Source organism: Aquila chrysaetos, chromosome 5 (assembly GCF_900496995.4).
Source record: "Aquila chrysaetos chrysaetos chromosome 5, bAquChr1.4, whole genome shotgun sequence".
NCBI classification, from domain to species: domain Eukaryota; kingdom Metazoa; phylum Chordata; class Aves; order Accipitriformes; family Accipitridae; genus Aquila; species Aquila chrysaetos.
In genome coordinates this window covers 15,707,493-15,723,244 of record NC_044008.1, presented here as the reverse complement: position 1 = coordinate 15,723,244, position 15,752 = coordinate 15,707,493, and the positions used below count along the sequence as shown (strand labels likewise).

Below are 15,752 nucleotides of genomic sequence, written 5' to 3'. Positions count from 1 at the left end.
GCACCAAAACCATCTTAACTCTCTATGAAGACTGCAGCTGTACCCACGTGCCTACTGACTTTCTTGATGATGACCACTACTGTTATTTTTTTAAACAGAAAATGGTTGATAACAATCTGGATTCTTCATGAAAAACTCACGCTGAAGCTTTCATTAGAATACACGTTCATTAGAATGTAAGTGTTATGAGTCTCCAGACATGGTAATAGGACAGATGACCATGTCAAAATATTTAAAAGATCTCTCAGCATCAGATGACCAAGTTCACATTCATACAATGCATTGACCACTAATTTTAGTTTAAGTTTGCATTTATGCTCTTCTGAAATACATTTATAAACCTAACAGAATTTCAACAGAAAATTCAGGACTTAAATTTGGGAGGTATACATGAGGAGAGCAGGGCTATATCTGGGTAGAGAAAATAAGAGCAGAGAATTTAACATGCTCTCTCTCACATGTGTTCTCTATTCTTTCATCTTCCTCCCCTTACTTCAGTTCTGTCCCTCCTCCTTCCTCTTGCTTTTACCTTTACATATTCCTCACCACACATGGACTCCTCTTCCACCTCTATGTCCTGCCTTCCATGTTGCCTTCTTGTTTCCTTCATCACTGTCCCAGCAAATGAAATTTCCCAATGTAGAGGTCATCTTTGATACTGGAAAACCAGAAGCGGGGCAGCAGCCCTTACCTTGATTAATCTGTACCTTGTGACTGAAATGTGCGATTTTCAAGCCATATGTTCCAGATTTACAGGAGCAGCTAAGGCCAATAAGTCTGCAGAGGTTTGACTATTTAAGGTAGATTTCCCTCAGACTGAGGGTTCTCATTGGACAGAACTAGAGAACAGAATGCAATATTTTTACATAACAGACTGGGGATAAACTGTGATATATATATGTATTAAACCAAGCTTAACTTACTGACAGATGCTTGAAGCACCTCTGTGCAGGTTACAAACACTAAGCCATTATGTTTTTCATAACTTCAGTAGGAGTACATTCTAAAAACAGGCACTTTCTTAGTGTCCATGGATACATCTTTATTCTGTTCACTAAAACAAACAAACAAACAAGAGTAATTGTTTTTCCATTCATGTAAATGCATAAACAGGAGTAAACCCGGGGAACAAAAAATGTAAGGTTTCTTTGGGAAACTGAACCCAAGTGTCAGCAAGTGACACAAAGCTCCTAGAGCATTCTTGAGGAAGCCAGTTTTCCTTTAAAACAGACACGATACGTGCAAGAAACAGAGCGCTGGTGTGCAAATGTTAGTACTGACACTGTTTATACCTTATCATTCATAATGCAATCATTACAAACTCATGCCAACAAAATTTCACGTCTTCCTATACTTTCTGAATTAATGCTGTTCCCTTTTTTTGACCTGAGCAGTCAGACAAAATCAGTTTCAAGTTGTTTCTTTAGAGAAAAAGAAGCTGGAGATAAATTCAAATGTTTTTGATTGATATAGTTCTACTACTATTCTGTCCTTAAGTCTTTGGAATTTTCTCCTACTTCTCTTAAATGCACAGAGACAAACTTTAACAAAATAATAGCCAGCAGAGACACCCTCACTCATGCATGCTTTTGTTTTGAGCAGGGATAAATATATATGTACATATATATAGTTCTGAGAGGGAACCGTAGTCCTTACTACAAAGGCTACTAAATGCTACCCATTACAAGTTCAATTTTCTGGTTGCTTGTAATTTTGTCAAACTAAGTTTTTGAACTGCAGTTCTCCCAACCTGAATAAAACACCTGGGTCAGATTAAGGGATTAAAAAAAAAAAAAAGAAAAAGAAAAAACCCAAGACTAAACTGCCAACTTTCTCAGGTTTGCTTTCTAAAGTAACTGTTAGCAGAAAGAAAATATTTTAGTTTGCTCCTGTCAAAAATACCAGAAACCATTCTTTCAAAAAGCTCTATTATTCTAAGGATTTACAGCAAGGATTGAAAGCTTTGTGGTTTTGTGACTGCGTATACTACTAGATAAAAGCGGCCAGTAGCCATCCCCTGACCACCAAGGCCCACTGAACCAGCAAGGCCCCCATCCATGTGGCTAGAATTTTTTTTCCCTCCCAGAAGCTGTCTTCTTCACAAACACCTATCCTGAATGGTCTCTTACACACGCTATGCTCTGAACCACAGCAGACACAGTCCGGAAAAGTGCAAGGAGGTGTAGCACAAAGCCTTGCCAAGGAGTGTACCAACAATGCCATGCTCACATGCTCTCAAGGGACTCGCCCGTAACTGGAAACTTCTCTTTTCTAAATTGCATCCACAGTAAGGCTGCTCCAGCCTGCGTATGATTAAGTTTGTCATTATAACTGTACAAATAACACTTTATTTCTTTTTTGTATTTCAGAGGAGTAACTGTAGAAATTATTAAAACTTCATTCCTAACATTGGCTAAGCACGTATTAGATAGTAATGCTTTCAGCCACCACCCATCATAACCCAGATTTTAATTTGAATACACACATTTCTAAGAAATTCACGTTTTGCTATGTGGTCCCTGATCTAACGATATCCTACTACAACCTATACATACTTTTATATTGCCCCCTTGCTCTTACTGACCCCTTCCACTGCTCTGAGCTACCCATTATGATTGCACAACAGACCTGCAGGAAGGTTACGAACTGTTCAGTGCTTTCTGGTTTTGTTTAATTTCAGGAAGAAAACTGCAAGTAAGTTAAATGGTACTTCATCAGTTCTGTTCATCTTCACAAAGCTGGTATGAATGTGGTTGGGTGCAGTTTTCTCTGATGCTCTGGTTTCTACAATTTACCTATTATTTCAAAATTTGTAGTAACAGTATGTATGTAAAGCAATGCAGACTGAATAAAGGAACTAAAATAAAGACAAACCTTTAACATTGACATTGTAAGCTAGAATACATATGTTTTACCTAAGCAGTGATCTCATACTATTTGAGCATAATTAGTGAGTAAAGCTGAGATATATACTTGCTTTTTCTAGCTCAAGTTTTCAAGGAAGGAACTCAAAGCAACCACCACACTGACAGAAGCACACGGGGGAGGAGAGGGACAGCTGTAGTATTTTCTTGTTACAATACATCACTATCTGAGAAAAAACACCAAAACAAAACAAAGTAAAACAAAAGAAAAACAAAGTAAACAGAGGCTACATGATGCCAAATGGTACCTGCAGTATTGCAATTTTTGAGTTTAAAGAAAGCAATGTAACCTCTAAGAACATCTCTACTAATTCCTATTAAGGCTAGATGAAATATGAATTTTTAGCTATGGCAAATATTTTAAAACAATTGTTACAAATGACATGGGTTATTACCCATCAAAATAAGCTGCACATCGACACGTAAGTGGTAAAGAGAAAAGTATAGTCGTTTGTAAAAGAATAAATAACTTACTGAGGATTTTCAAATTTTGCAGACACAGTATAATAAATTTTAGTATACTCTTCAAACCTGCAAAAAGTTAGCACATTCCTCTAAAAAGAGCCTCATTTTTATGTGTATGTTCTATTCAATTTAGTAATTGCTATTAGTATTAGTAGGAATTAGTTTTCATCACTGATTAATACTAATACACCCGTGTAGGACAACTTAATATATTTAAAAAAAAAAAAAAAAAAAGAACCAAAAACTAGAAGGCCTAAAAATCATTCCCAAATTAAGCTGTGTGTTCAGAAGGGGATAATCTAAATGCTCTGAAACTAAAGAATGTAATTTCAGAAGGTCACCTTAACTCCAGGTGCCAATTCAGAACTACGACACCAATACAACAAAGTTCTCCCTCCAGACAAGGTAACTGCTTTTACCTTTATTTGATTTCTGCAACTGATGTAATGGACACAGCAGAGGACTTCAATAAAGTTTAATTCATGGTTCACATATGACTCTTAATCCTGAGTATAGGGTTTTTTTCTTTTAAACACAGCTTATGCCTCAGCTCATCATTTCTGAAACAGGATAATGCCGATGTACCTTCCAAAATGCATTTCAAGGACAAAACTAATACTGACAAAGAGTTCAACTGCAGTGCTTGTAGGTATTTAGAAACATGTGCTGGGGAAAAAAAATTTAAAGAGGTTGGAGACAATAACATTTACAATGAGCTCTCAATAACATCCTGTTTGAATTAATTAAGGAATACTGTCAGCTTGACATTTCAAGTGTACTGCTTTAACACAGAAAAGATACCACTACCAGGTCTGCACTCCTTCCCAGAGGTTTTCATTTTACATTTGCTTATAAACTTTTCCAATTTGTTTTCCTCTCCTGTATGAAAGCAATATACAAACAGGACAAATTGACTATACTGAAGCAGTTTGATTATTCATAAAGGCAAAAGAAAAAAAATGAAAAGAAAAAAAACCTTTCCCTCCAACTTAAGTTCAAGTGTTGCTACTTACAGAAACAGAAAACAAAAGCCCCAAAGAAATATGCTTTTAAATTCGTATTCAAACCCATTAAACAATTATTTGAATACAAGTCTTTTTGCCACCAGTTATTAACAAAAGGCTGAGTGGATGCATTGTTGTTACCTTAAAAGAACAGGGCAGACGTAAAATTTGAATTTAAAATACACACTCCTGCACAATGCACACATACACAAGGACACCGTTAGTAATCATTTACTATAACTTACTTATTATTCACCTTCCACATGGTTTCACAAATATTTCCATTTTTGTTACTTTTAATTATTAGTTATTCCAACTGACAGAAATTACAAGCCATAATACAATTAAACTTTCAAAATATATTAGGCTTAAAAATGTGATATTTTAAAGGGTTTATGTCAAATGCATAAATGAGTTGAACTAAGTCATTCTGTCATGTCCCTTAATGAGAACATTGACAATAATGGCTTTCCTTCTTCATGATCACAACAAAAAGAATATCAAGAGAATCTCGATTACAGGTATTCATTAGAATACCTTAGAAAGCTCTCAAAACACACTGTAAAGTTTTACATATGTAACACAGACATGCCAACAAATCAAGCTGGATTTCTGTACTTCCCTCCATGCAACATTTCAGTTCTATATTCACCAATGAGTCTGTTGAGCATTATAATAACTCATGTTTGAAAACCATGGCTAGTGTTAGTGAATTAAGATAGTTAATTGTGTTGTTCTTCCACATTACCATTTCAGTTTTCAAAGACAGCAAATTTCCAGTTTTCAAAGACAGTAAAAATCTGGAAATTTGCTAATCTCACATAATCAGCATTAGAGTTCAAAATTACCACATAAATCTGCAGAACCTGATTGACAGATTCAAATTCTCATTAAATACACGTGGTATAGCTGCAAAGAACAGATGAAAAGAATGGCGACTGTCTTGCGGTGTAACATAAAGCATTTGGAAAACTTACCCAGTTTCGACATTTTTTCCTGATAAAATGCACATAAGGCATTATTTTTAAAACTGCGCTGATAGTCATCTAGCAAACAGCTGGCTTCTGTACTCTTAAGTAAATCTACCTCCAGCATGACCTGGAGGGATAAATGCTTCAATGATCTGATGAGATATGCTTCAATTTCAAGCTGTTCTCAAAAAAAAAAAGCTAACGATAAAGATGTTTGGATGCTTTCTCTTCTCCATCTAACCTTATTGACTGACCTCTCAGCATCCAACCGTACTGACTGACCCTTCGGTTAGCCTGCTCATGACACAAAGACGAAGCGCTACACACCCATCGGAGACAGCTACTACTCGTCCCGTAAATCAGACCAGCTGATGGATTGACATCGTTCCTAAATAAAGCTTGTTGGCCACACAAAGGTAAGGTATCATTAGCTGTTTGCAGATAGGTGTTACCCTCAAACACAAAGATACCGCATACGTTCTTTGCCGTCTTCACAGCTGTGCTTGCTCCACAGGCCCTTCTACCGTGCAAAAAATTTCACCCTGGCTTTCAAGAAGAAATTACGTTTTAAATTGTGCTCTACTTTTTGAAACGCGTATATGTACATCTATGTAAAATGCTTAATCGAATGCCTAAATACAGTAACATGCCCGTGAGAGGTGTTTTCCAGGGTAGACGTACCCTTGTACTAATTACCAAATGTAGATTTGCTCTCTCGTGCTCTTACAAAAAGGAAATATATAGCTCTTCTGTCAAGACTGTTACAGGCCTATACGCTCTAAGCGGTACAGCTGCAGACTCTGGCGATACCTGCCTGCCCAACGCCCAGCACCGCCGAACAAAAGGGAAAAAAGCCCGGGAGGTTAAAGTTTGCGGCGGGAGACGGGAAACCACCCGTGGGCTCCGTTGTCTGGCGTCAGCGCAAGCCGGGGAGCTGCCCACGGTGCGCCCGCGGAGGCCGCCTCTTCCCATTCCCGCTCCAGCCGCCGCGGCCAACGCGCTCCTCACGCCCCCGGCTCCCCGCCGCCTCACCGGCCCCGCAGTCACCCCGGCGCGACCCACGACCACCGGCGCTGGGGCCGGGGCCTGTGCGCGGCCCGCGCCCCCCCGTCCCCGCTGCCCGCCCCTCACACAGCCGCGAGGCCGCCGAAGCGGGAGCCCCCTCCCTGTCCCTGCCCTGCCCGCTGCCCACCTGAGCCCGGGCAGCCGAGGGAGCCGCCCCCGCCCTTCCCGGCCGGCTCGCTCCTTCCCCCCAGGGCTGGGCGAGGCGGGGGGCCCTTACCCGGGAACTGCTCCTCATCCTCCCCGCTCTCGGAGTCGGTCTGCATCGGCTCCTCGGCGAAGTTGACCCCGCGGGCGTCGGGGGGGGCCCGGCGCGGCGGCTGGCTGCCCCTGTCATGGCCGGGCGCGGGGGTGCCCGCCTTGCGGCCGCTCGCCTCCTTCTCCGCCGCTGCCGCCGCCGCCTTGGCCGCCGCCGCCTCCTCCTTGAGGCGCCCGAAGTACTGGAGGGCGAACTCCAGCAGGTCCCCGGGCTGGCTCCGCAGCACCTCCACCGTGAAGCCCTGCAGCAGCTCCGTCAGCCCCGCCGGGATGGAGATGCTCATGCCGGGGCCGGCCGGGGGGGCGCAGCCTGACTGGGAAGGGGGGGAGGGAGAGGGGAAGGGGAGAGGAGGCGGGGGGCGGGGGGAGAGCCCGCGGGCCGGAGCCGGGGGTCCGCAGCCCGGGGACGAGGCGCGCCCGGCGGATCGCCCGTGGGCAGCGCGAAGGGGGCGGGCGGCGGCGGCGCAGGTGGGAGCGGGCGGGGGGCGGATCCGCGGAGGGGGGCAGCGGATCGCCGGCAGCCTCGGCGGCGGCGGCCGCAGCGTCTCGCTCCGCTTCGCCCCACGCTTGGCGCGGCGGCGGCGACGGCAGCCCCGTCCGTGACTGAAGCCTCCCCGCCCCCGCCGCCTCCTCCCCCCGCGCCGGGGGAACCTCGCACACATGTGACCCGGGAAACCATGACAACCTCCCGCCGGGGACTGCGGCCCGCAGCGCGCCCCCGCCCGCGCCGCCGGAGGCAGGGAGGGAGCCGGGGAGGGGAAAGGAGGGCGGCCTGCCCGCCCGGCCAGGCCCGGCACGGCACGGCACGGCCCGCCCTGCCGCGGATTCCCGGCGGGGCGGAGAACCCCTGCGGGGCGGGCAGGTAGCCCTCGCAGCTGGCCGGGGTGCTGTTAACGCCCGCCCCCGAGGCCTCCCGCGGGGCTCTCCTCACGCCCCCGGCCGCCGTGGGCTCTCCTCACGCCCCCCTTCCCCTGCCGGGGCACTGCCCCGCCGGGCCGCCGCCTCCGGGCACCGCGGCCTCCCGGCTCCCCGTGGCTCCCGGGGTGCCCTAGGCTTTGGGTGCCTTTCCCCTGCGGTGGATCCAGGCATCGGCGCTGGTGATCGGCGGGGCTTCCTCATGAGCGGACATGTCCGCGCTCAGGGAAGGACCGCGGATGGTGGATGTAGTGTTTCATAGCTAATTACTACCGTGCTTTTTCACGGCCATGTACCACCGTAAAAAAATTCCCCACACATCATTCATATACATAGATATGCTATCTATTTATATCCATCTATATTATTTAGGATGCGAGGGGTGATGTGGCGCTAGAAAACGCATCCTGTTTGTCAGCTGGTTGTCTAAGGTCCATGAAAAATTTAGCTGGAGAAAGAAACAATTGTTAAAAAAAAGTCTCATTTAAACGTTGCCGAGTGCCAATGCTCAGCACAGACACTCTTCCAAGTCATGCTGCAGACGCTACTTAGCACAGTGGTAAGTAGGTGCTGCTTGTCATCACCAGGAAGCTTAAACGTTTTAAGTAAGTAAGTAGCAATTATGGGTGCCATGTTTTTCGTAAGGCTTTACTAAACGCTTCTTGAAAATGAGATCCTTGGAACGCATGAAAACTGCATCACTGCCTGATTCGTAATCACCTCTGAACATTTGGCCAACGTTTTGGGGCTCCAGAAATATCTGTTAGAGACTTACTTTTATGCACCAAGCAAATTAACTGCTAAAAAGTCTAAGGTTGGGACTACTTGGGTGTTTGATAGTTGATTTTACTGAACACTCAGGATTACTCAAGTTGCCTTGAAATATACTTCATAAGGGCTTAGGGTAACATGAGCAGTCAAAATTCGAGTTTGTAGTAGCAAGATACTGAAAGACCTGACTTCGAGAAAGTAAAGTGACAACAAAATACAGCAATCCCTATGATGCTTTTCACACAGATCTGGATCTCAAAGTCATTTTTAATTGAATTTGTTTCCAAGTTCAATGTTCCAAGTCCAATGTCCAAGCATTGGAACCCAATGCTCCCTCTGCATACATTTTAAAATGGAGCTTGGATCACAAGTTGGATCTTCAAAGTGTTATAGACCAGGCAAATTAGTGAAACGAGTGATCCATGCATGCGTGGGTGATATTGCTGCTCCGTAGCAGGCAAGAGACACCTCTGCTAATGCAGTTGTGGAATACCTTTGAGCAACATCTTGCGGCTTCATTTATCTCTGCAGGAAAAGCCTACAGCTAGCCATTACAAAGTACTTATTTGAAGTGAAATTCACTGATGTTTAGCACTGTCCAGCCTGAGGAACATCTTCAAGGACAAACTAAGTCCTCTGGGGGCAGACCACGAGTGCTCTCTGGGCTGCAGAAGATTGCTCCACCAGCAGGGTGTAAGAATTGCTGCAGTGGCCTGGGGGTCCTAACAGCCTAGCCAGCACACCCACGCTTCATGCCATGCCCCAGTGCTGGCGTACCCTGACCACAGCTGCCTTTACAAAGCACTGCTGGTGTAGCATGTAGCCACATACATTACAATGGCCAAGAATCAAGTGCAGCAGGAGAGCTGACATCTGTACATTATGGACAGGTGCATACCTTAGTCATTCTAGAGGGTGGTTTAGCTAGAAATGCCACATTGGCTCATTTACAAATTTAGGAGCTTAAAAGCCTTCTCACAGCACTGAGAGGGCTGATCTGTTTGTGACTGGATTGAGAAATACCTAAGCTCTGAGGAAACCTCCAGGAAGGGAAGTATCGGTAAGTGGTGCCTTCCAGGCACTAGGAGTTCTGTGAGCATACAATATTATATTTCCTGGAGTCTTCCAGGACTAAAAGGATTGTCATCTCTGAGGTTTTCTCTTAGCCAGACAAGGCACTCTATTATTCTAGGAATTTAGCATCAGCATGGCATCTTTTGCCATCTAATCAAGGACTTCCCTAGCTCACCAGAGCCTCCCAGACATGAAAGGAGATTGCTTCTCATCCTGCATCCTCAGGAGCCAGTCTTCTATGTTTGTATGCAAAATTGGGATGATTTGATAAAGAAATTCCTAAGTGGTGACACCCTAAAGAACAATTATTTTTAAAAAATTTCAAAATGGCCCAAAACATTTGTGTCTAGTGAGACTTGAGTTTTGGTGTATCTCAAAGGATGGCAGTGGACTTTGTAGTTGAAGTTGGTGTCATCTGGTTTCCTTAGGTACTTTCTGTTCCAAGGAGCTTGCACTGACATTTAAATTGCTTTTAAATCCCCATAAGGAGGACAGCTGTCCCAAAAGGTGTTATGTCTAGCAGAGGGAACAGTTAGGTAATGAGAGTATCAGTTCACACCTCTCCAATGAGTTTTATTAGTTGCTACTAATTTTTGTGTGTCATTCTAGTTCAGCTGTGAACATCATCTTGAAATGAAAGAGAATATAAAACCTTCAAAAAGCCTTCTGTACTTCAAAGGGATTGGGCAGAACAGTCCCCTCAAAATTACTAAGAAAACAATGTAAAGACTTGTGTCGCCTCCTTTCCTCCTAGCCAACAGATACACTCTTCATAATATGCAGCTTACCACCTTTGCATGTCAACCTGTCCCTTCACCTGGTTCGAGGCTGTGAAAAATTAGGAGACTACAGCTAGCAGCTGAGAAATAGCAAGCACTGTGTCTCCCATGCGACAATTTCAGAGAGCATACTTCAGACAGTGGTTGGGCCTGCTTCTGTCAGAGATTGGAGAATGAGATCTTTTCTGATCATGTAGAGGACAATGAACAGAGTGCAGAAGGGAGGAGCGACAGACTTTCAAGCCTCATCTTTATCAGGTTAAATGCAAATCTAGTCAATTTAGTAAACTTGAGCTAACAAAGTCCATCCAACAGCCAACTACAAGCCTTTTTTCTGCCAGCTTTCAACGTTTTGCCTGATAGGAACATCCTTCTCCAGTTCTTCCAAAGACATTCTCTCAAACAACCATCTTCTGATTAACCCTGGCTAAGCTCTGCAATGCAATACATGCCATACAGAGGGGACAGAAGTGTGCACTTAATGTAGTGAGTGTAAGACTGGGTAAAGCCTTTTCTCTCAAGTGGAAAGTAACTTTAGCAAGCCCACTAGTGGAATACAGGCTTTTAACACCACCACCACCCCCTTAGTTACCTTCTTGGAGGCAAGAGGGACTATAGTTATTATCTGCTTGGACGACCTGCACAGCTAGCCCAGAAAGAAGAGCGACCCTGATCTCTTCGTCTGTAGTAGTCTCTCTCCTAAATTGGCAACCTAGCAACTATTGCAGTGTAGTAGGAAAAGACTGACGTCTAGGTGTGGGAGATGTTACTCTGTATTTCCTGTGTTTTAAAGATTTTTGGGTTGTGTTATCTTAAATCTTTTGTCCTGGCTTTTGAAATTTTAAATGCAGACACACTTTGCATACTGCATGATTAAAAGCTGCTGCTGACAAGCAACCTGCAAATCCCTTCATGTTTTATATTTACTTCAAAATCTCTTTAGCTATATGGCAATGTTTTTCCTTGCTGGCTCTTGATCAAGCAATAGCTGGTTTGTAAGTTTTGAACAACCACAGTTCGTAGGAATAATCACGTACCAATTTCTGATCTTCCAAAATACCTTTAAAATGTCACATATATTGACTTTTTTTTTCCTTCTCAGCTCATGCTGGCTTACTAGGCAAATCTTGCTCACAGAATTTTCTTACTAACAGTTTTTAATGGCAATCATTCAACCATAGATTTTTTTTCAGCAATAACAAAACTCCCAGCTGTGCAGATCCATAATTTCCTGCTTTCCTATTCTTCTCATTAGAATGATATGCCACTATTATTATTTGACCAAATCCATTACCAACCCCAAATCTATTTATCAGAAAAATGTTCAGTTCTATCAACAATATAAGAAACTAGTGCCTGTAATTCATGGATCAAATTTCAACACATTCCTCATGACTCTTCCTTTACTTGAGTCTCCTGTTCTCCATCTCATGCCCTTTGCTCTGCCCATGCTTATTGTTCTGTGGATTCAAAACACTTAACTCTTCCCCCACCTAATGTAAATCTAGAATGGCAAGAACCAAGTAGCCATTTACATACTTATGTAAAATTCTAATTTATGCCAATGAGGGGTTTCCCTGAGCAAGCAAAAAGGCCAAGTTCAAAACTTTGGATGGAAGGAATCCACCTCAGGAAACAGAATAGTGGTGGGGATGGAAGGAATCCACCTCAGGAACAGAACAGTGGTGAAGCATTGTAAATGAAATAGTCCCTGCCATTTTTGGTGCCAATTCACAATCATTTTGACCTGATAAAAGGTTTGAGGAGTTTCCTCCCACCAAAATTACCTCCTGCTAACCCTTGAACAAGGGTTTCTTTCTTCTCCCTTGTATCACCTTTTTAGCACTTGTAGGGCTATGTAGTCAGTCAAATTAAACGCCCCATAGAGCTGAGATGAATCATCATACTGACAGGGAAGAGAGAGCAGAAATCACAGCTCAGGAGGAGTAGTATCAGACTATCCTTTCATCACCAATCTAAATTTAGGTTGGCTTACATTGGTCATGAAACCAAGTCTTCAAACAACCTCATCTCCTGAGATAATATGGTCAGAAGAATTGCAGAGTATCACATCTTCTGACCTCAAGTCCCCTACTTTTACACTCACCCTAGTCCTTCTTAGCCCCAAACTGGACTTTCCAGGAAGTATGAGCTTTGTGACTTATTGCAAACTCTGCATACAACTGTCACTATTCAGTGAATGAACAGCTGTTGATTTCCATTGAAATCTATTGTTTCGGGTCCTTGATACTTAGAAACTACTGGACACCCTCTCTTAGAAAATCAGTCCTCTTTATGTGCCCCAATTTGGGCACTCACAATCACCTGTAATTTCAGAAAAATTTGATTAGAATTTTTAAAGTCAGTATAGTGAGTGCTGAATTTGCCATTAAAACTAAACCTTTTCATTTTAAAAGTAATGAGATAAAATGACAGTGTAGATGTAGTAGATTGTGGCTATTTTGAGGATCTTATTTCATACAATGTCCTACTCTGTTTATAAAAATGGCATTGTACACTGTCAACACAACCTGTTAAACGGCTAACAGAGACATCTCTCCAAGTAGTTAACAACAGAAAATCTTCATCAGATGGAAAAGTTCCCCAGGAATTGACAGTAGGCTGCTTCTATTCAACACCTCCTGCAATCACTTGGGAGCAAGTATAAATGTTGCCGATATAATTTCCGGATGACACAAAACCCAGTCAGAATGGTGATATCAGTGAGCTCAGGAACGCGTGGAGTGGTCTGGATAATTTGTCCATTTAAATAAAATCTTTCTTTACACAGCTACATACTAAGTCATTGACTTCAGAAGAAAGAGTGCAAGCTGGAGCTTTGAGCAACCTGATCTAGCAGAAGGTGTCCCTGCCCATGGCAGGGGGGTTGGAACTAGATGATCTTTAAGGTCCCTTCCAACCCAAACCATTCCATGATTCTATGTTTCTACAGAATGGGAGGACTTTGTCTTGGAAAGCAGTGCTTCTAAAAGGATTTAGGGGTCAAAACGGAGAAACAGCTCGACTTGAATTCCCGGTATAATTCTGTAGAGAAAGGAGCTAATGAGATTCTTGGTTGTTTCAAGAGGGAAACTGAAAATAGGAATGGGAGATCTTCCCTTTGTAAAGCACTCTTGAGACCAGTAAAAGTGTATGGCCTACAGTTCTGGTGTTCATATATTCAGAAGAACTTGGAAAAATAGGAGATGCGTAGAAAAGAGACACAGGAATTCTTCATAAGCTGAAGGAAATGCCTTGAGGTGAAAAGACTGAGAGAGTTCACAACCTTTATCTAAGCAGTTGTTATTATGCTCAGTAGAAGAGGCTTATACTGAATGATCTAACTGATGAAGGGTATCCATCTAGACAGTCTAGTGGTTCCTTCTAGCCCCTTTAAGGCAAAGAATAGTATTGGTCTTGCTTATCAGAAATGGCTCAACATCTTCTCTTGGAAAGTCAAACTCTTTCACATCTCTAGAGGAACACACAAATATCCCAAAAGATGCATTAGTTCTTAGATCTTATGAAAAATGAAGTAATAGTGAGAAAATTGTAGTACAAATACACTTTTAAAAACCTACAGTCACCACTGTGGATGCTTGGGTATTATTTAAATGCAAAAGTGCTATAGTGAATGGATAGTTTTGCTTTTCATTTTCCTTGAGGAAGCTGGGGAATCTGATGATTTTTGAAAAATGAACTTTCTTCCTGCAAATCCTCTCCTTCTCTTACTAGTCCTGAGCTTAGATCTGAAATCTTCAGATCATCTGCTGTGTGGTAAAAACAGGGAGCAAAGGAGTAGAGATAGCTGTTGTATGTAGAACAACCCTACAATTCCATGCCTTGAATTGCTCATTAACTGCCATTGTTCCTCCAAACAAATCTATTATGAGAATTATCTTAGGTTTCTTGGGAGCTAATTTCCAAAAGGAGGGGGTCAGAGCTGTGGAGTCTGTGGTTCTAAGTGATGTCTTCTAGGGAAGAGGCAACTTTTTCAGTGGACATTAACTGTTGGGGTTTTGATTTGTAGTTTTTTGTGTGTTGTTTTTTTTTTTTCTTCCTGATAGATTTAATTGTTGCTCATTATTTTCTTGAAGAAATTAGTATTTATTCTCAGCAGGAGGAATAAAGCATCTGCATAAGTATTGGTTAAAGAGGACACATAAGCACCAGCTGAAATATTTTCCTGGGTTTTAATCTTAATGCAGTGGTAATGTTCCTGCAGACTTTCATCCTCGTGAAAACTAAGAATAACATTAGTGACTAAAACCACCATTCTGACCCTAATGAAGCACGTGTTCCTTTCTCAATTTGGGCGTCTCTGCACACCTATGCACAGCTTGGGTTGTGTAGGTAGACACGCTGGGCTGTGTGACAGACACTTTTGTGTGTTAAAGGCATCGGACAAGAGGGGTTCAGGTATTGCCTAGTCTGTGAGAGAAGACGTGCCTGTAGTTGGAAGAGCTATGTTTGAGAGAAGAACCTTAATTCAAACCAGCAGACCTTAAACAACAAATGTGGATGCTTCAGAGCTGCGCACTGGAGTGCCAAGTCTCCAGTTTGTCTCAGGATGGTTTGTTTATAAGAACTTATAAATGTGCATTTGATTAAAAAATAACCTAAATGTAATGACCTTTACAGATTCTGGAACAGAAAGACTGTCTTTCTATCTCTCTCTCATATAAGTATATGTGTATGCATGTATAAATAAATACACACACATACATATATGTCTGTGTATGACATTACTGTTTCTATTTTGGCAGAACCTAAAGACCCCATCATATTAATCACTCTATGAATGCAATATAAGTATCTTAACTTAGTTGACTTGCAGTGAGTTAGACTGGCTATTTAATGTAGACTTATGGATCATCAAAGAAAGTATGCGATTATTTTTTATACTTTTATAAGAAACAGAAATATTTACATTTTTAAAGTAAAATCCATAATTGCACCACCCTTTCAATATTCCAACTTTAGCCCCAGGAGTGGAATATAAACAGTGCCAGACATGCATTCCCATGAGTTTTTTATCGTTGTTTTCGGCACAATCTATTTTTATTCAATTCTATGGGAAATGCACACACTTTGTGCAGTTGCCAGAATGTGATTTCCCAATGCCCCCTATTTATTTCCAAGTATGCTTTTTTCAGATTCAAGTACTTTTGCAACAGCACTTTTTCATGTTTTATCATGGAAATAATCCTTGCTCATACTGAACCCATTTGCTGAGGACAATGGTTACGTATGTGGAGCTGAAAGGACGGCCATGTAAGTTAGTGAAAGTCTCCCACACTAGCAGTAACAGTCGGTTCTTCTTCCTTTTTCAGGGTCTGCCGTTAGTCATGCTCATTCCACCTAAAGGCTGCATGCACGTAGCTGCATCTGGAGCCAACAGGGCAGAATCTGTGCTTTGTTCAGATTCTGCTGAGTGTAACAGAGTCCAGCGGTTGTTGGGAAGATGGTGATGTTCTGCTGAAATCCCTCTCTCTGGGCCTACATTGCAGGACAATTTGGAGGCTGCCC

The 15,752-nt window shown here is 42.8% G+C and overlaps 1 protein-coding gene across 1 annotated transcript in view; it reads right to left on the bottom strand.

The window, feature by feature from the left end:
* The window catches only part of PRKAR2B (protein kinase cAMP-dependent type II regulatory subunit beta), a 97,828-nt gene extending 90,467 nt beyond the window's left edge, over positions 1 to 7,361 (bottom strand). The window contains exon 1 of the mRNA XM_030015564.1: positions 6,647 to 7,361. Coding sequence (XP_029871424.1) covers positions 6,647 to 7,346 — 700 coding nt within the window. The 5' untranslated portion in view covers positions 7,347 to 7,361. The remainder of the gene's footprint in view (positions 1 to 6,646) is intronic.
* Between the last annotated feature and the right edge of the window lie 8,391 nt (positions 7,362 to 15,752).